The sequence below is a fragment of the Hemiscyllium ocellatum genome, unplaced genomic scaffold (genome assembly GCF_020745735.1).
Source record: "Hemiscyllium ocellatum isolate sHemOce1 unplaced genomic scaffold, sHemOce1.pat.X.cur. scaffold_696_pat_ctg1, whole genome shotgun sequence".
Lineage (NCBI taxonomy): Eukaryota > Metazoa > Chordata > Chondrichthyes > Orectolobiformes > Hemiscylliidae > Hemiscyllium > Hemiscyllium ocellatum.
Window position 1 is genome coordinate 128,434 of NW_026869178.1, and position 20,859 is coordinate 149,292.

A 20,859-nucleotide genomic window follows, 5' to 3' on the forward strand; every position below is an offset into this window, starting at 1 on the left:
ACAGCAATGACCCTTCCACAGCGCCTGCTCCCTCAGCACTGACCCTCCCACAGCACCCGCTCCCTCAGCACTGACCCTCCCACAGCGCCTGCTCCCTCAGCACTGACCCTCCCACAGCACCCGCTCCCTCAGCACTGACCCTCCCACAGTACCCACTCCCTCAGCACTGACCCTCCCACAGCACCCGCTCCCTCAGCACTGACCCTCCCACAGCACCCGCTCCCTCAGCACTGACCCTCCCACAGCACCCGCTCCCTCAGCACTGACCCTCCCACAGCACCCGCTCCCTCAGCACTGACCCTCCCACAGCGCCCCCTCCCTCAGCGCTGACCCTCCCACAGCGCCCACTCCCTCAGCGCTGACCCTCCCACAGCGCCCGCTCCCTCAGCACTGACCCTCCCACAGCGCCCGCTCCCTCAGCACTGACCCTCCCACAGCGCCCCTCCCTCAGCACTGACCCTCCCACAGCGCCCGCTCCCTCAGCACTGACCCTCCCACAGCGCCCCCTCCCTCAGCACTGACCCTCCCACAGCACCCGCTCCCTCAGCGCTGACCCTCCCACAGCGCCCGCTCCCTCAGCACTGACCCTCCCACAGCGCCCGCTCCCTCAGCACTGACCCTCCCACAGCGCCCCCTCCCTCAGCACTGACCCTCCCACAGCACCCGCTCCCTCAGCACTGACCCTCCCACAGCACCCGCTCCCTCAGCACTGACCCTCCCACAGCACCCGCTCCCTCAGCACTGACCCTCCCACAGCGCCCGCTCCCTCAGCACTGACCCTCCCGCAGCATCCACTCCCTCAGCACTGACCCTCCCGCAGCACCCGCTCCCTCAGCACTGACCCTCCCACAGCACCCGCTCCCTCAGCACTGACCCTTCCTCAGCACTGACCCTCCCACAGCACTGACCCTCCCGCAGCACCCGCTCCCTCAGCACTGACCCTCCCACAGCACCCACTCCCTCAGCACTGACCCTCCCACAGCACCCGCTCCCTCAGCACTGACCCTCCCGCAGCGCCCACTCCCTCAGCACTGACCCTCCCGCAGCACCCACTCCCTCAGCACTGACCCTCCCGCAGCACCCGCTCCCTCAGCACTGACCCTCCCACAGCACCCGCTCCCTCAGCACTGACCCTTCCTCAGCACTGACCCTCCCACAGCACTGACCCTCCCACAGCACTGACCCTCCCACAGCACTGACCCTCCCACAGCACTGACCCTCCCGCAGCACCCGCTCCCTCAGCACTGACCCTCCCACAGCACCCACTCCCTCAGCACTGACCCTCCCACAGCACCCGCTCCCTCAGCACTGACCCTCCCACAGCACCCGCTCCCTCAGCACTGACCCTCCCACAGCGCCCACTCCCTCAGCACTGACCCTCCCGCAGCACCCGCTCCCTCAGCACTGACCCTCCCGCAGCACCCGCTCCCTCAGCACTGACCCTCCCACAGCACCCGCTCCCTCAGCACTGACCCTTCCTCAGCACTGACCCTCCCACAGCACTGACCCTCCCGCAGCACCCGCTCCCTCAGCACTGACCCTCCCACAGCACCCACTCCCTCAGCACTGACCCTCCCACAGCACCCGCTCCCTCAGCACTGACCCTCCCGCAGCGCCCACTCCCTCAGCACTGACCCTCCCGCAGCACCCACTCCCTCAGCACTGACCCTCCCGCAGCACCCGCTCCCTCAGCACTGACCCTCCCACAGCACCCGCTCCCTCAGCACTGACCCTTCCTCAGCACTGACCCTCCCACAGCACTGACCCTCCCACAGCACTGACCCTCCCACAGCACTGACCCTCCCGCAGCACCCGCTCCCTCAGCACTGACCCTCCCACAGCACCCACTCCCTCAGCACTGACCCTCCCACAGCACCCGCTCCCTCAGCACTGACCCTCCCACAGCGCCCACTCCCTCAGCACTGACCCTCCCGCAGCACCCACTCCCTCAGCACTGACCCTCCCGCAGCACCCGCTCCCTCAGCACTGACCCTCCCACAGCACCCGCTCCCTCAGCACTGACCCTTCCTCAGCACTGCGTCCCCCTCCTTGCTGAATCCTAGTCTCCATCCACCATGCCCTTTCAGCTGAGTAGGTTTTGTCCGTTTGCAGTAGGATGTGGAGTGAGTTGGGGCTGGGCCGGAGTGAGGCTGAGACCGCAGTGCCGTGCCCTAAATGGCTGAGAGGACTCAGTGGGTCTTGTCACCTCCTGCTCACCCCCTTCCCCTTCACCGGGTTGGTTGGCGCCACCGATTCCCGCAACGTTCCGTCCCATTGGGACTCCCCAGGGGGGATGGAGCTCCCGATGGGAAGCAGGCGTGTGCATCGTGCTGGGCCTTACCCGGATGAAGTTGGCGTTGATGTAGTCGGAATAGCCTTCCTGCAGCAGCAGCGTCAGAGGCACTCGCGTCTGGTCGTCTGAAAGAGGAGCACACCATCCCCGTGCCGGTGAGAGAGGGGGATTAATCCGGACCCACCCAGCTGCCACCCCTCCCCAATCCGACCCGGAACCCTGAACCATCGGGAGGGCGGCGGGGGGGGGGGGTGGCTGTGGTACACCGGGGATCGCTCCCTGCCACCGGGGTCAGGGCCCAGCAAGCTGCGAAAGCACCGCCCCGTGGCATTGCTCAGTTCAAGCACTGCCTCGCGATCGGGTGTGGGCGATGCAACGTAAGGTCACAGGTTCGGGGGGAGGGGGTCGGGGGGGGCGATATTCGCTAACGTTCAGTAACGTTCGCTGCCCCACAGGGACTGCAGCACAGGCTGCTATTCAAATGCACTAAGGCCTGGGCAACATCAACACTGCAGATATTCTCAGGGACACCCAATGGTATTACCATCACTGAATCCCCCTCCCCCCACTATCAACATCCTGGGGGTCACCATCTCCAACAAGAGAGAGAGTTCTAACCATCGCCCCCTTGACGTTCAATGGTGTTCTATACAACATAACAGCACAATACAGGCCCTTCGGCCCCTCGATGTTGTGCTGACCTGTGAAACCAATCTGAAGCCCCTCTCTCCTACCCTATTCCATTCTCCTCCCTATGCCTATCCAATGCCCATTTAAATGCCCCTAAAGTTGGCGAGTCTACTCCTGTTACAGACAGTGTGTTCCACGCCCCCTCCTACTCTCTGAGTAAAGAAACTCCCTCTGCCCTCTGTCCTGTATCTATCACCCCCCCTCAGTTTAAAGCTGTGTCCCCTCGTGCTAGCCATCACCATCCGAGGGAAAAGCCTCTCCCTGCCCACCCTATCTAACCCTCGGATTATCTGATACGTCTCAATTAAGTCACCTCTCAACCTCCTTCTCTCTAATGGAAACAGCCTCAAGTCCCTCAGCCTTTCCCCATAAGACCTTCCCTCCGTACCAGGCAGCATCCCGGGAAATCTCCTCTGAACCCTTTCCAAAGCTTCCACATCCTCCCTATAATGCGGTGACCAGAACTGTACACAATACTCCCAAGTGCGGCCGCACCAGAGTTTTGTACAGCTGCAGCATGACCCCGTGGCTCCGAAACTCAATCCCTCTCCTGATAAACGCTAACACACCGTACGCCTTCCTATCAAACTGGGCGGCAACTTTCAGGGATCTATGTACATGGACACCGAGATCTCTCTGCTCATCTACACTGCCAAGAATCCTACCATTAGCCCAGGACTCTGCATTCCTGTTACTCCTTCCAAAGTGAATCACCTCACACTTTTCCACATTAAACTCCATCTGCCACCTCCCAGCCCAGCTCTGCAGCTTATCGATGTCCCTCTGTAACCCACAACATCCTTCCGCACTATCCACAACTCCACCGACCTTAGCGTCACCCGCAAATTTACTAACCCATCCTTCCACACCCTCATCCAGGTCATTTATAAAAATGACCAACAGCAGTGGCCCCAGAACAGACCCTGTGGTACCCCTCTGGGAACTGGGCTCCAGGATGGACATTTCCCATCAACCCCCACCCACTGTCTTCTTTCAGTGAGCCAATTTCTGATCCCAACCGCTAAATCTCCCACAATCCCATACCTCCGTGTTTGGTGCAGTAGCCTACCGTGGGGAACCTTATCAAACACCTGACTGAAACCCATATACACCACATCCACCGCTTTACCCTCATCCACCTGTTTGGTCACCTTCTCAAAGAACTCAATAAGGTTAGTGAGGCACAACCTACCCTTCACAAAACTGTGTTGACTATCCCTAAATCAAATTATTCCTCCCGAGATGATTATAAATCCTATCTCTTATAACCTTCTCCAACACTTTACCTACAACCGAAGTAAGGCTCACTGGTCTATAATTGCCAGGGTTGTCTCTACTCCCCTTCTTGAAGAAGGGGACAACATTTGCTATCCTCCAGTCTTCTGGCACTATTCCCGTAGACAATGAGGACATAAAGATCAAAGCCAAAGGCTCTGTAATCTTCTCCCTGGCTTCCCAGAGAATCCTCGGATAAATCCCATCCAGCCCTGGGGACTTAACTGTTTTCACACTTTCCAGAATTGCTAACACCTCCTCCTTGTGAACCTCAATCCCATCTAGCCTAGTCGCCAGTATCTCAGTACTCTCGACAACATTGTCTTTTTCCTGTGTGAATATTGACAAAAAAATAGTCATTTAGCACTTCTCCTATCTCCTCAGACTCCACGCACAACTTCCCCCTACAGTCCTTGATTGGCCCTAATCTTACACTAGTCATTCTTTTATTCCTGATATACCGATAGAAAGCTTTCAGGTTTTCCCTTGAGCCTACCTGCCAACGAGTTCTCCTGTCCCCTCCTGGCTCATCGTAGCTCTCTCTTTAGGCTAACCTGTAACTCTTAGGTGCCCGAACAGAGCCTTCACATCCCATCCTACGCCTTCTCCTTCCTCTTGACAAGAGACACACCTTCCTTAGTAAACCCCGGCTCCCTCGCTCGCCAACCTACCATCACTGAATTCCCTCCACTGTCAATATCCTGGGAGTTACCATCTCCAACAAGACAGAAGCCACCGAGGCTCCTCCCACAGCACCTTCCAAACCCCGCCACCCCAGGGAGGGGGGGGCAGCAGTCGCAGGGGGGTGGGGCACCGCCACCCCCTGCACGTTCCTCTCGGAGACCCCACCATCTCGGGGCCGGGAACGGTGTCGGCTGTTCCTGCAGCATCGCCGGGGTCAGAACCCTCCCTCACAGGGGGGGTGCTGCGCAGGGGGTCTCGGTGTACCACCCGGGGAGGGAAGGGGCAGCGGTTCAGGGACACCTTATGGGACCCCCCTCCCTCAGCCCTTGGTCAACAACAGACCTGCAGGGAGCAGAAACTCCTCCCACTGCTTGCTGTGGTCCCCCCATTTGCTGTACCTTCATCTAGCACCCAGTTCAAAACCACCTTCCAGCCTCAACCAAGCGCGAGGGCCTTACATGGCAGGATATCTTTGTATCGATTCTTCTTCATGTTGCTTCTCGCGCTCCCAGCCTCAGTGCTCAGTTCCGACTGGTCACTGACTGAAGCCAGACTCCTCTTCATGCTCTGCCGAGAGAGAGAGAGAGAAACACAAAGGGTTAGTCTCCGCGGAGTCCGCAGCGTACTGAGGGACAGAGCCGGGCCTGAGAGAGCGACGTGGGCAGGGGCCGGAGAGAGATTGACAGGTCGCGATTGCGTGACAGAGCGCGAGGGGGGACGGGGCACCGCTGGCTCACGGCGCCAGGAACCCGGCTCCGATTCCAGCCTCGGGCGACTGTGTCTGTGTGGAGTTTGCACATTCATCATCCGCTCCCACCACCCCCCTCCGAAACCGTGACTGCATGGGTTTCCTCTGGGTGCTCCGGATTCTCCCCTGTTATGAATCGAAGGTTGGCCCCACTCCCTAAGAACTAACACCCAGAGATGAACGCCTCCCCCCGTGATCTGTAAAAGGAGAGTGATAAGGGGTGTAACCTGCTTTTCAGCAACTTCTCGCTGTTAAATAAAGTAAATCCCTGACACTCACTTCAAAACCAACAAGTAACAGTATATTTGTCCAACTCTAAACACTAAACAAATCAACTAAACCAGTAACAATTCTTTGTAACTACTAACTATTAAAGCAAGGTTCTAATGGTGTGCTGTTCCAATAAGTACAAGTCCCACTCAGCTAAAAGTATTTAGTATCTCAAAATTACAGCCCAGTCATGTGTCTTCCAGAAGCTTCGATGCCTTCTCTATCGATTCTTCTCTGCTGTTGGTCCTGTTGTTATTTCTTCGGTGGTTTCTCAAAGACAGAGGAGGCTGAGAAACTCCGCAATTCTTGAGAGAGACAGAGAGAGAGAGAGAGAGAAAGAAATGGAGGGCCTTTCGCTCTGGTGAATGGCTGCCTGCTCAGGGTTTTTTTGTCCAACTGCCCCCTTCCTTTATACCCTCACCCATATCAATATTTCTTACAATAGGACTGGTCCTGTGTTGTCAAAACCATCAGATTGAAATTTAATTGGTTTTTGGTATCTAAGTGCCCAGTTCTAGTTGATTGGCTAAATTCAAAAGCCTTTGCTCTTGGTAAAACCTGCAGCTTGGCCTGCTAATCGTACGACCTTTCGATACAAATGCTTCGGTTCGGGCTCTCTGTGTACTTGCAAACCTTCAAGTCGCTACTCACAGGTATACACTTCAACTCTCTAAGCACAAAAAAGCACATGATCTTTCAAAGGGACCACGCAAAGCTTTCCCCTGAGCATATTCCAATGTTAAAAACACCAAATTCTAAATTCCTGCCTCCCAATCTACAATTACTCCACCCAACTTGGTTACACCTGACCCCTTGAGAAAAAAAGATGAACCATTATGATGAAAAGATGGTTTTTATATATAACCTTAACTCCATTATATTACTAGATCCATAGCTCATTGATCTAGAGTTACACATTTTATACTAATTCTAAATGTATACAACACTCAACACTACAGTTTCTATCTTTCATAAGCATTTTTTAAAAACTCGCTATAAATCATCCGTGATAATATTTTCACAACCTGCAACATGCACAATCTGTAACTCAAATGCTTGTCACATGAGACTCCAACTCAACACACTGGTGTACTTGTCTTTAAATCTTTCCGGAAATGTTGGTATACAACGTTGGGGCAACACGGTGGCTCAGTAGTTAGCACCGCTGCCTCACGGCACCAGGGACCTGAGTTCGATACCAGCCTCAGGCGACTGTGTGGAGTTTGTGCATTCTCCCCCCTGTGTCTTTGTGGGTTTCCTCCGGGTGCTCCGGTTTCCTAACACAGTCTAAAGATAAACAGGTTGGCGTGAATTGTCCGTGCTAAGTTGTCCCCGTAGTGCCCAGGGATGTGCAGGTTAGGGTCGATTGGCCGTGCTAAATTGTCCCCATGCTGCCCAGGGATGTACAGGTTAGGGTGGATTGGCCGTGCTAAATTGTCCCCGTAGTGCCCAAGGATGTGCAGGTTAGGGTGGATTGGCCATGCTAAATTGTCCCCGTAGTACCCAGGGATGTGCAGGTTAGGGTGGATTGGCCGTGCTAAATTGTCCCTGTAGTACCCAGGGATGTGCAGGTTAGGGTGTATTGGCCGTGCTAAATTGTCCCCGTAGTGCCCAGGGATGTGCAGGTTAGGGTGGATTGGCCGTGCTAAATTGTCCCCGTAGTGCCCAGGGATGTGCAGGTTAGGGTGGATTGGCCGTGCTAAATTGTCCCCCTAGTGCCCAGGGATGTACAGGTTAGTTGCATGAGTCAGGGGTAAATATAGCGTAGGGGAGTGGGTCTGAGTGGGTTACTCTTCGGAGTGTGGGTGTGGACCTGTTGGGCTGAAGGGCCTGTTTTTCATGTTGTAGGGATTCCAGTTTGAATAGTCTCTGATGCATTGCTTGCAGCGTAACTATTAAAGTGTGGTCAGGTCAGTACCAAACTCAATAAACCCTTTTGTTCTGGTGAATATTGAGTTTTATTTTTGAATTTCAGAATTCAAGGGCGGCACGGTGGTACAGTGGTTAGCACTGCTGCCTCACAGCGCCAGGGACCTGGGTTCAATTCCCGACTCAGGCGACTGACTGTGTGGAGTTTGCACGTTCTCCCCGTGTCTGCGTGGGTTTCCTCCGGGTGCTCCGGTTTCCTCCCACAGTCCAAAGATGTGCGGGTCAGGTGAATTGGCCGTGCTAAATTGCCCGTAGTGTTAGGTAAGGGGTAAATGTAGGGGTGTGGGTGGGTTGCGCTTCGGCGGGTCGGTGTGGACTTGTTGGGCCGGAGGGCCTGTTTCCACACTGTAAGTCTAATCTAATCTAACCCTTTTGTTCTGGTGAATATTGAGTTTTATTTTTGAATTTCAGAATTGTCCTCCTGTAACAACACAAACGCAAACACTGATGTGTCGACGGTGACTTTGGAGGGTGCCAACCAAGTTCGCCTGCTGCGGTGGTTAACTCTGCCTCGACGTTCTCAAATGGCGCCTGGCGTTGTTCTGTCCCCCGAAATCTCAGGGTCTTTGTGGACAAATCCGTCAACGGTCCCACTACGCGACTAAAGTTTGGTCCCAACGTCCTGTCGACTCTGCTCAGTCCTGCTCTGACCTTTTTTTGGGGGTGGCTCCATTCGTCTCTCCGAAGGGGAACACCTCTGCCTGATCCTCCTGCTCCTTTCCCACCTCATCAGCACAGACTGCCAGCTCACTGCTCCTCAACCCCATCGCCCTTCCCTGTTGCTTTCCCCTCCGCAGTTTGACGTACGGCCGCGGGACCTTGTCACCCGCAGAGCCTGGAAAAGTCCCGGGATACTTCTCTTTCAACTCCTCGGCTCTCCTGGTGGGTTTTTTTTTTGGCTTTTCCGCTACGGTGGCCATCGCTCTCGTGTGTGATCCCGCTGGATCGTTCCCAAGAACAAACGGCATTCCTGGAAGAGCCAATTGTTTTTTCCCCATTGCTCCCACTGTCAGCTAATGAAGGACACCGCTGCTTAGTGTTAACAATTGGTGGAAATAGACCAAATGGTGATCCCATTTGTTTTGGTCCATTATCGTGTTCGGCTCTGACCCGAATGACTGACATCGAATTTAGCACCAACTTGCCAAGCCTTGTCATTAACAACCAGCTCCTATCTGCTTTCTTAACACCATCCTGTCGTGTCCCGATGGATTTCGGAATAGCACCGAGCCACAGTTCGGACGGCGAATTCCCCAGGATAGAAGGTCTGTGCTTCAGCGGGTACCAGTTTGTCCAACCAGCCTTTCCTTCTGCGTATCCCCCTCTGACAGCACTGCCAAGGCCCCACCAGCCCTGCCTCCCAATCGAAGTGACCCACGCGGTCTCTGGGCAGCTCGTCTGATCAGCCAGTTCCTCAAAGGTAACGGAAAGGGCTTCGACAGCTTTCGCATGGAGTCTTGGTCAGGTCTGGACGTACCAGGCTGGGGGCTACGATGAGTTTGTTTCTTGCTGCGCACTTTCACTTCTGTCGTTTCGCTTCAAGTCCTCACTTCTTCATTTCCAACTCCGACCACCCCGTTCTCCTTGTCCGGCCAGAGCGATTCTTTCCCTTTCCTCTGCTTTTAAGTGTAATTCAAACGGTTTCATTTCCATTTTTTTTTTCAGTGCACTTTCGCACTCCAATTGCTGCATTTGCAAATTTATTTTTATTTTCCCAAACTCCGATGGACTTGACTGTTTCTCTGCGGCGTGGCGAACTCGGTCGCAATGTCAGCTCTGCTACGGTCCCGAGTTAAACCCGGTTACAGCCTGCATGCTAACCCAGCAAGTGTCACTTTCTGCTGCTTTTCTTGGCCAACTCAGGAAACATCTTCAACACCCCCCCCCCCCCAGAATCTCTTCACAAGTGTGAAGAGCCATTTCTGACTGCGCCCACAAGCAACCGAAACGAATTAGATCTTCCACTTATCGCTGAAGTTTTCCTTCAAGTTTTAGGACATGGCCCCAAAGTCTGTTTAAACCTGTTGGGACCTTCCCGACCCCGAATCTGTCCCAATCCCAGGCGAGCCCTCAAAGCAGTGATGGTCCCTCCTTGTCTGGAAACTAAAACCCAAACACCCGGAGAGGAACACCTCCCCTGTAATCTGTGAAAGGAGTGTGAAAGGGGGGTGTAACCTGCTTTTCAGCAACTTCTAGCGGTTAAGTAAAGTAAATCCCTGACACTCACTTCAAAACCAACATCTAACAGTATATTTGTCCAACTCTAAACACTGAACAAATTAACTAAACCAGTAACAAACCGAATAAATTCCTTGGAACTACTAACTATGAAAGCAAGGTTCTAATGTCGTGCTGTTCCAATAAATACGAGTCCCACTCATACTAAATAAATCTAGTGCTTCCAAATAAACCTGGTGTTGTTTGATTTTTTAACTTAATATTAAAAAGAAGCTAGTATCTCAAAATTACAGGCAGTCTTCCAGAACATTCTGTGCCTTCTCCGTCGACTCTTCTGCCAGGAATACCTTCTCTGCTGTTGGTATTTCGTTGGTGTTTTGCCGGAGACATAGACGAGGCTGAGAGAGTCTGCAATTCTCTCTGGAGTGTGGAGGCCTTCCGCTCTGGTGGATGGCAGCTAGCTCTGGGGTTTTTGTCCAACTGCTCCCTTCCTTTATACCCTCAACATATCAATATTTCTTACAATAGGATTAGTCCTGTGCTGTCAAAACCATCAGATTGAAATTTAATAGGTTTTTGGTGTCTAAGTGCCTAGTTCTAATTGATTGGCTAAATTTAAATTCTGAGTAAAACCTGCAGCTTGGCCTCCTAATCGTACGACCTTTCGATACAAATGCTTCAGTTCGGGCTCTCTGTGTACTTGCAAACCTTCAAGTTGCTACTCACACGTATACACTTCAAATCTCTAAGCACAGAAAAACCACACGATCTTTCAAAGGGACCACGCAAAGCTTTCCCGCAAGCATGTTATAATTTTAGAAATGCCAAATTATAACTTCCAGCCCCCCAATCTACAATTACTCTATCCAACGTTATAACACTCTCTCAGTCCAAAGATGTGCAGGTTAGGGTGGATTGGCCGTGTTAAATTGTCCCAAAGTGCCCAGGGATGTGCAGGTTTGGGTGGATTGGCCGTGCTAAATTGCCTATAGCATTCAGGAATGTGCAGATTCGGGTGGATTGGCCATGCTAAATTACCTGTAGTATTCAGGAATGTGCAGGTTAGGGTGGATTGACCTTGCTAAATTACCTGTAGTATTCAGGAATGTGCAGGTTAGGGTGGATTGACCGTGCTAAATTATCTGAAGCATTCAGGGATGTGCAGGTTAGGGTGGATTGACCGTGCTATATTACCTGTAGCATTCAGGAATGTGCAGGTTAGGGTGGATTGGCCGTGCTAAATTACCTGTAGCATTCAGGAATGTGCAGGTTAGGGTGGATTGGCCGTGCTAAATTACCTGTAGCATTCAGGAATGTGCAGGTTAGGGTGGATTGGCCGTGCTAAATTACCTGTAGCATTCAGGAATGTGCAGGTTAGGGTGGATTGGCCGTGCTAAATTACCTGTAGCATTCAGGAATGTGCAGGTTAGGGTGGATTGGCCGTGCTAAATTACCTGTAGCATTCAGGAATGTGCAGGTTAGGGTGGATTGGCCGTGCTAAATTACCTGTAGCATTCAGGAATGTGCAGGTTAGGGTGGATTGGCCGTGCTAAATTACCTGTAGCATTCAGGAATGTGCAGGTTAGGGTGGATTGGCCGTGCTAAATTACCTGTAGCATTCAGCGATGTGCAGGTTAGGGTGGATTGGCCGTGCTAAATTACCTGTAGCATTCAGGAATGTGCAGGTTAGGGTGGATTGGCCGTGCTAAATTACCTGTAGCATTCAGGAATGTGCAGGTTAGGTGCCTTAGCCATGGGAATTGCAAGTGGACAGGGACAGGGTGAGGGGATGGGTCTTGGTAGGATAGTCTTGGGAGAGTTGATGTGAACTCCATGGGCCAAATGGCCTGTTTCCACACTGTGGGGATTCTCTGATTCTGTGAGGGAGAGTGAGAGAGAAAGCATGTGAGAGTTTGAGAAAGTATGTAAGAGAGAGAGAGAGAGTGTGTTCACGTGCACGCCAGAGCGAGAGAGAGTGGGTGTGTATGTGGAAGTTAAGAGTGTGGGTGAATGTGTGTGTGTGTGAGAGAGAGAGAGAGAGAGAGAGAGAGAGAGAGAGTGTGAGTGTGTGGTTTTCTCTGTTACAGAGATGTCCAGCAGGGGAGATATCTCTGACGTTCCATTGTTGTGAATGTTGACCATTATCAGGCAGGAACAGCTTATCGGGGGATCACAGAGAGTTGTGACGAGCTGAACCAGCCACATTAATCAGCCCAAGATAGTGAACACGGAACAACACTGAGAAAAGACCGCAGACTGCACATTCCACTCCATTGTATCGCCTGTCTCAAATAGCCAGCACCCAGTCCCTTTCAGAAGCTGTGGTTCTGTGCTGTGGGCCAGAACTTGGGGTCTCACTCGGAAACTGAGCACAAAAATGTCTCAGGAGCCTCGGGTCAGATAGCGTCCAAATACAGAAACAGCAAACCTGACTTTCCGCCCAACTCTCATCGTCAATGATTCAGACATACACCGGACTCGGGAGCACAGAGTCAGCCTCGAGTAACAAATCCACACCAGAGTCAGAAAGCCAGGCTCCAGGATCTGCAGTCAACGCCAGCCCGGTGCTGTGCTGTGCTGTGCTGCCAGACTCCAGGAGTAGGTGCTCCTGCCTGACAAGACCCTGCTTCTCCAACTCACACGCTGCTCCAGAATCGGACCCATCCCAACATCTTCTGTCAGCACCTACACCCCCTCCCTATCCCCGTCCCCTCCTCCAGCCCCTACACCCCCTCCCTATCCCCGTCCCCTCCTCCAGCCCCTACACCCCCTCCCTATCTCCATCCCCTCCTCCAGCCCCTACACCCCCTCCCTATCTCCGTCCCCTCCTCCAGCCCCTACACCCCCTCCCTATCTCCGACCCCTCCTCCAGCCCCTCCTCCAGCCCCTACACCCCCTCACTATCTCCAATCCTCCTCCAGCCCCTACACCCCCTCCCTATCCCCGTCCCCTCCTCCAGCCCCCTCCCTATCCCCGTCCCCTCCTCCAGCCCCTACACCCCCTCCCTATCCCCGTCCCCTCCTCCAGCCCCCTCCCTATCCCCGTCCCCTCCTCCAGCCCCCTACACCCCCTCCCTATCCCCGTCCCCTCCTCCAGCCCCTACGCCCCCTCCCTATCCCCGTCCCCTCCTCCAGCCCCTATGCCCCCTCCCTATCTCCGTCCCCTCCTCCAGCCCCTACGCCCCCTCCCTATCTCCGTCCCCTCCTCCAGCCCCTACGCCCCCTCCCTATCTCTGTCCCCTCCTCCAGCCCCTACGCCCCCTCCCTATCTCCGACCCCTCCTCCAGCCCCTACACCCCCTCCCTATCTCCGTCCCCTCCTCCAGCCCCTACACCCCCTCCCTATCCCCGTCCCCTCCTCCAGCCCCCTCCCTATCCCCGTCCCCTCCTCCAGCCCCTACGCCCCCTCCCTATCTCCGACCCCTCCTCCAGCCCCTACGCCCCCTCCCTATCTCCGTCCCCTCCTCCAGCCCCTACGCCCCCTCCCTATCTCCGTCCCCTCCTCCAGCCCCCTACACCCCCTCCCTATCTCCGTCCCCCCCTCCGTCCCCCTACACCCCCTCCCTATCTCCGTCCCCCTACACCCCCTCCCTATCTCCGTCCCCTCCTCCAGCCCCCTACACACCCTCCCTATCTCCGTCCCCTCCTCCAGCCCCTACGCCCCCTCCCTATCTCCGTCCCCTCCTCCAGCCCCCTACACCCCCTCCCTATCTCCGTCCCCTCCTCCAGCCCCCTACACCCCCTCCCTATCTCCGTCCCCCTACACCCCCTCCCTATCTCCGTCCCCTCCTCCAGCCCCCTACACACCCTCCCTATCTCCGTCCCCTCCTCCAGCTCCCTACACCCCCTCCCTATCCCCGTCCCCTCCTCCAGCCCCCTACACCCCCCTCCCTATCTCTGTCCCCTCCTCCAGCCCCCTACACCCCCTCCCTATCCCCGTCCCCTCCTCCAGCCCCCTACACCCCCTCCCTATCCCCGTCCCCTCCTCCAGCCCCCTACACCCCCTCCCTATCCCCGTCCCCTCCTCCAGCCCCCTACACCCCCTCCCTATCCCCGTCCCCTCCTCCAGCCCCCTACTGGCTGTACCCTCAGCTGCCAGGAGGGGGCTCTACTCTCTGGATCCCTCCTCCTTAAGCCTCTCTGTCTCCCGACCTCTCTGTTTCGGTATCTAGCTCTCGCTGCTGTCCCCCCTTCTTTAGGGTGCCCTGTTTAAGGTCCAAGCCCTTCCGTTTGCTCCCTGCCTGCTCGGTATCTCCTGACAGGGACTGCACCGGGTCAGATTCTGTCTGAGCAATGCCTCTGGCAAGTTCCAATGCCAACGGCACAAAAGAAGGCTCTCTGTTGTTGTACAGCGTCCTGCAACTGCTTGACCTCTGTCCCACACTGGGCCAGGCCCAGCCAACAGGGGCAGGGACCAGCAGGTCAGTCCCCTCAGACACACGCATTTGGGACGGTGGGCAGGAGTGGGGGAGGACAAGCCTGGCGCTTGCTGGTTGACGGTGAGGAGGGTTGTCCCACCTCCCCACACACACACACACACAGACACGCACATACGCATGCACACTCACTCAGACACACAGGAAGCACCACACACACGTGCAAACACACTGTCTCTCTCACACACACACACACACACACACACACACACACACACACACACACACACACACACACAATACAGACACAGCCAGAAACACACACACGCACACACTCAGACTGATAGGCAGACACACACAGGCAGATAGAAAGACACACACATAGTCAGACACGCGGTCACACACAGTCAGCCACGCACACATCCAAACACATACACATACACACACACACACTCACACAGGTATTTTGACAATGATGTCAAACAGCAGGACAAAGGAGAGATGGAGAGACTGGTGTTGGCACAGCCCTGGGGCCTGTTGGGGTCAGAGAGACTGGTGTTGGCACAGCGCCCGTGCCTGTTGGGGTCAGAGAGACTGGTGTTGGCACAGCCCCCGTGCCTGTTGGGGTCAGAGAGACTGGTGTTGGCACGGCGCCCGTGCCTGTTGGGGTCAGAGAGACTGGTGTTGGCACAGCCCCCGTGCCTGTTGGGGTCAGAGAGACTGGTGTTGGCACAGCGCCCGTGCCTGTTGGGGTCAGAGAGACTGGTGTTGGCACAGCCCCCGTGCCTGTTGGGGTCAGAGAGACTGGTGTTGGCACAGCCCTGGGGCCTGTTGGGGTCAGAGAGACTGGTGTTGGCACAGCGCCCGTGCCTGTTGGGGTCAGAGTCCCGTTGTTCACTGCGTTAATGAATGATCAGGCAGTGAGAATGAGGAAGTGAGCACACAACAGCCTCCAGCCTTGCTCACCGGGCTTGCTGCAGTGCAGCCACAGTGATCCCCCGGTATTCACTCATCACCCACCCTCACCCTCACCCAGCCACGCTCACCCTCACCCTCACCCACCTCACACCCACCCTCACCCACCTCACACCCACCCTCACCCAGCCACGCTCACCCTCACCCTCACCCACCTCACACCCACCCTCACCCAGCCCCACGCTCACCCTCACCCAGCCCCACGCTCACCCTCACCCTCACCCAGCCCCACGCTCACTCACCCTCACCCAGCCCCACACTCACCCTCACCCACCTCACACTCACCCTCACCCAGCCACTCACTCACTCACTCCCCCACCCAGCCACACACTCACTCCCTCACCCAGCCACACACTCCCTCACCCTCACCCAGCCCCACACTCCCTCACCCTCACCCAGCCCCACACTCCCTCACCCTCACCCAGCCCCACACTCCCTCACCCAGCCACACACTCCCTCACCCTCACCCAGCCCCACACTCCCTCACCCTCACCCAGCCCCACACTCCCTCACCCAGCCACACACTCACTCCCTCACCCTCACCTAGCCCCACACTCCCTCACCCTCACCCAGCCACACACTCCCTCACCCAGCCACACACTCCCTCCCTCACCCTCACCCAGCCCCACACTCCCTCACCCTCACCTAGCCCCACACTCACTCCCTCACCCTCACCCAGCCCCACACTCCCTCACCCTCACCCAGCCCCACACTCCCTCACCCTCACCCAGCCCCACACTCCCTCACCCTCGTGATTGCTGCACGCTCTCTCGTGAACTCTCACGCTCACTCTCTCTCTCTCGAATGCTCCATGCTCTCAGTCTCTCGCAAACGCTCCATGCTCTCTCTCACTCTCGCACGCGCACACCAAATGATCCATGCTCTCTCTCTCTGTCGCGCACGCTCAATCTCGCAAACGCTCCACGCTCGCTCGCTCTCTCGAGATCGCGCCTCTCTCTCTCGAGATCGCTCCTCTCTCTCTCTCTCTCTCAAGATCGCTCCTCTCTCTCGAGATCTCTCTTTCTCACTCTCTCTCTCACGCATGAACGCTCCACGCTCCTTCTCTCTCACGATCGCTCCACGTTCTCTCTTTCTCGCGGACGCTCCATGCTCTCTCTCTTGCGAACGCTCCACGCTCCCTCTCTCTCGTGATCGCTCCACGCTCTCTCTCTCTCTCGCGAACGCTCCATGCTCTCTCTCTCTCTCGCGAACGCTCCATGCTCTCTCTCTCTCGCGAACGCTCCATGCTCTCTCTCTCGCGCGTGCGAATGCTCCACACTCTCTCTCTCTCTAACGCTTTACGCTCTCACTCTCGTGAACGCTCCATGCTTTCTCTCTCTCATGCGAACGCTCCTCATTCTCTCTCTCTCTCGCGAAGACTCCAAGCTCTCTCTCGAATGCTCCACGCCCTCTCTGTCTCTCTCGCACAGGCATGCTCTACGTTCTCTCTCTCTCGTAAAAGCTCCATGCGCGCTCTCTATCGCTCGTGCGGGCACACTCTACACTCTCTCTCGGGAACGCTCCACGCGCTCTCTCTCTCTCACGAACTCTCCACGCTCCCTCTCTCTCTCTCTCGTGCTAACGCTCCACGCTCTCTCTCCCTCTCTCTCTCACGAACGTTCCATGCTCTCTCTCTCTCTCTCTCTCTCGAACGCTCCACGCTCTCTCTCTCTTGCACACAGAATGCTCCACTCTCACTCTCACCAACGCTCCACGCGTGCGCTCTCTCTCTCTCTCGCGAACACTCCACGCTCGCTATTGCTCTCACTAACACTCCATGCTCTCTCTCTCTCGCGAACGCTCCACGCTCTTTCTCTCTCTTGCACACGGAATGCTCCACTCTCACCAACGCTCCACGCGTGCGCGCTCTCTCTTGCGCGCGCGCACGAACGCTCCGCGCTCTCTCTCTCGAGATCGCTCCAGTCTCTGTGATATCTCTCTCTCTCGCGAACGCTCCATGCTCTCTCTCCCTCTCTCACGAACGCCCCACGCTCTCGCTCATGAATTCTCCACACTCTCTCCCTCTCTCGCGAACGCTCCACGCTCTCTCACTCGCACGATCGCTCCACGCTCTCTCTCATGAACTCTCCACACTCTCCCTCTCTCGCGATCGCTCCATGCGCTCTCTGTGTCTCTTGCGAACGCTCCACGCGCTCTCTCTGTTGCTCGCTCGGGCACGCTCCACTCTCTCTCTCGCGAACTCTCCACTCTCCCTCTCTCTCATGATTGCTCCATGCTCTCTCTCTCTTGCGCGAACGCTCCACACTCTCTCTCTCGCGCGCGAACACTCCACACTTCCTCTCTCTCGTGAATGCTCCACGCTCTCTCTCCCACTCTCGCGAACGCTGCACGCTCTCTCTCTCTCGGGCAAACGCTCCACGCTCTCTCTCTCTCCTGCAAACGCTCCATGCTCCCTCTCTCGTGATCGCTCCACATTCCTTCTCTCACTCTTGCCAACGCTCCACGCTTTCTATCTCTCGCGTGAACGCTCCATGCGCTCTCTCTTGCGCGAACGCTCCACGCTCTCTCCCTCTCTCGCGTGCACGAATGCTCCACGCTCTCTCCCTCTCTCGCGAACGCTCCACGCTCACTCTCTCTCATGATCGCTCCACTCTCTCTCTCATGAATGCTCCACGCTCTCTCTCCCACTCTCGTGAACGCTCCATGCTCCCTCTCTCGTGTGATCGCTCCACTCTCTCTCTCTCTCTCTCTCTCTCTCCTGATCTCTCACGCGACCGCTCCACACTCTCTCTCATGAATGCTCCACGCTTTCTCCCTCTCTCGCGCGACCGCTCCACGCTCTCTCTCATGAATGCTCCACGCTTTCTCCCTCTCTCGCGCGACCGCTCCACGCTCTCTCTCATGAATGCTCCACGCTTTCTCCCTCTCTCGCGTGCACGAATGCTCCACGCTCTCTCCCTCTCTCGCAAACGCTCCACGCTCACTCTCTCTCGTGAACGCTCCCTCTCTCTCATGATCGCTCCATGCTCCCTCTCTCGTGTGATCGCTCCACGCTCTCTCTCTCTCCTGATCGCTACACGCTCCCTCTCTCACGCGAACGCTCCACGCGCTCTCTCTGTCGCTCGCGTGGGCACGCTCTACGCTCTCTCTCTCGGGAACGCTCCATGCTCTCTCTCTCTCGCAAACTCTCCACGCTCCCTCTCTCTCACGAACTGTGTTGTGGGTGGAGGTGAGGGTGAGGGTGAGGGTGAGGATTGGGTTGGGGGTGAGGGTGAGCGTGGGGATTGGGTTGGGGGTGGGGATTGGGTTGGGGGTGAGGGTGGGGCTTGGGTTGGGGGTGTGGGTGAGGGTGAGGGTGGGGCTTGGGTTGGGGGTGGGGATGAGGGTGAGGGTGGGGCTTGGGTTGGGGGTGGGGATGAGGGTGAGGGTGTGGATTGGGTTGGGGGTGGGGGTGAGGGTGGGGATTGGGTTGGGGGTGGGGATGAGGGTGAGGGTGGGGATTGGGTTGGGGGTGGGGATTGGGCTGTGGGTGAGGCCGAGGGTGAAGGTGAGGGTGGGGATGGGGTTGGGGGCGGGGATGAGGGTCAGGGTGAGGATTGGGTTGAGGCTGGAGGTGGGGATGAGGGTGAGGGTGGGGATTGGGTTGAGAGTGGGGATGAGGGAGAGGGTGGGGATTGGGATATAGGTGAGGGTGAGGGTGGGGATTGGGTTGAGGGTGAGGGTGAGGGTGCGGTTGGGTCTGGGGTGGGGCTGGGGATGAGGGTTGGGGTGAGGGTGAGGGTGGGGATGAGGGTGACGGTGGGGAGAGGCTGGAGGGTGGGGTGAGGGTCAGGGTTTGGATTGGGTTGAGGGTGGGGATAAGGATGAGGGTGAGGGTGGGGATGAGGGTGAGGGTAGGGATTGGGTGGGGATGGGGATGAGGGTGAGTGTGGGGTTTGGGTGGAGGGTGAGCGTGAGGGTGGGGAATGGGTTGAGGGTGGGGGTGAGGGGGAGAGTGGGTATTGGTTGGGGGTGAGGGTGAGGGAGAGGGTGGGGATTAGGGTGAGGGTGAGGATGGGGATTGGGTTGAGGGCGAGGGTGGGGATTGGGTTGGGGTGAGGGCGAGGGTGGGGATTGGGTTGAGGGTGAGGGTAGGGATGGAGATTGGGTTGAGGACGAGGGTGAGGGTGAGGGTGGGGATTGGTTGAGGGTGAGGGTGAGGGTGGGGATTGGGTTGAGGGTGGGAATTGGGTTAGGGGTGGGGATGAGGGTGAGGGTGGGGGTGGGGATTGGGTTGAGGGTGGGAATTGGGTTAGGGGTGGGGATGAGGGTGAGGGTGGGGGTGGGGATTGGGTTGAAGGTGAGGGTGGGGGTGGGGATTGGGTTGAGGGTGGGGGTGAGGGCAAGTTTGGGGATTAGGTTGGGGTTGGTGATGAGGGTGAGGGGGTGGGTGGGGTGTAGGTGGGGGTGAGGCTGGGGATTGGGTTGAAGGTGAGGGTGGGGGTGAGGGTGGGGGTGAGGGTGGGGTTTAGGGTGAGGGTGAGGGTGGGGATTGGGTTGAGGGTGAGGGTGGGGATTGGGTTGAGGGTGAGGGTGGGGGTGGGGATTGGGTTGAAGGTGAGGGTGAGGGTGGGGATTGGCTGGAGGGTGGGGTGAGGGTCAGGGTTTGGATTGGGTTGAGGGTGCGGATAACGATGAGGGTGAGGGTGGGGATTGGGGTGGGGCTGGGGATGAGGGTTGGGGTGAGGGTGGGGGTGAGTGTGAGGGTGGGGATTGGCTGGAGGCTGGGGTGAGGGTCAGGGTTTGGATTGGGTTGAGGGTGGGATAAGGATGAGGGTGAGGGTGGGGATGAGGGTGAGTGTGGGGTTTGGGTGGAGGGTGAGCGTGAGGGTGGGGAATGGGTTGAGGGTGGGGGTGAGGGGGAGGGTGGGCATTGGTTGAGGGTGGGGGTGAGGGTGAGGGAGAGGGTGGGGTTTAGGGTGAGGGTGAGGGTGGGGATTGGGTTGAGGGTGAGTGTGGGAATTGGGATGAGGGTGAGGGTGAGGGTGGGGATTGGTTGAGGGTGGGGGTGAGGATGAGGGTGAGATTGGGTTAGGGGTGAGGGTGAGATGGGGTGAGGGTGAGATTGGGTTAGGGGTGAGTGTGGGGGCGAGGGTGGGGATTGGGTTGAGGGTGAGGATGGAGATTGGGTTGAGGGTGAGGGTGAGGGTGGGGATTGGTTGGGGGTGGGGTTGAGGGTTGGGGTGGGGATTGGGTTGAGGGTGGGGAATGAGGGTGAGGATTGGGTTAGGGGTAGGGATGAGGGTGAAGGTGGGGGTAGGGATGGGGGTGAAGGTGAGGGTGGGGATTGGGTTGAGGGTGGGGGTGAGGGTGGGGATTGGGTTGGTGATGAGGGTGAGGGGGTGGGTGGGTTGAAGGTGGGGATGAGGGTGAGGGTGGGGGTGAGGGTGGGGGTGAGGGTGGGGGTGAGGGTGGGGGTGAGGGTGGGGGTGAGGATGAAGGT

General features: G+C 56.9%; 1 protein-coding gene across 1 annotated transcript in view; it reads right to left on the reverse strand.

Moving 5' to 3' along the window:
• LOC132814148 (tyrosine-protein phosphatase non-receptor type 18-like) overlaps positions 1-20,859 on the reverse strand; it is a 49,815-nt gene that overhangs the window by 24,142 nt on the left and 4,814 nt on the right. The window contains exons 3-4 of the mRNA XM_060823389.1: positions 5,401-5,509; positions 2,342-2,418 (exon numbers count right to left, since the gene is read on the reverse strand). Coding sequence (XP_060679372.1) covers positions 2,342-2,418; positions 5,401-5,509 — 186 coding nt within the window. The remainder of the gene's footprint in view (positions 1-2,341; positions 2,419-5,400; positions 5,510-20,859) is intronic.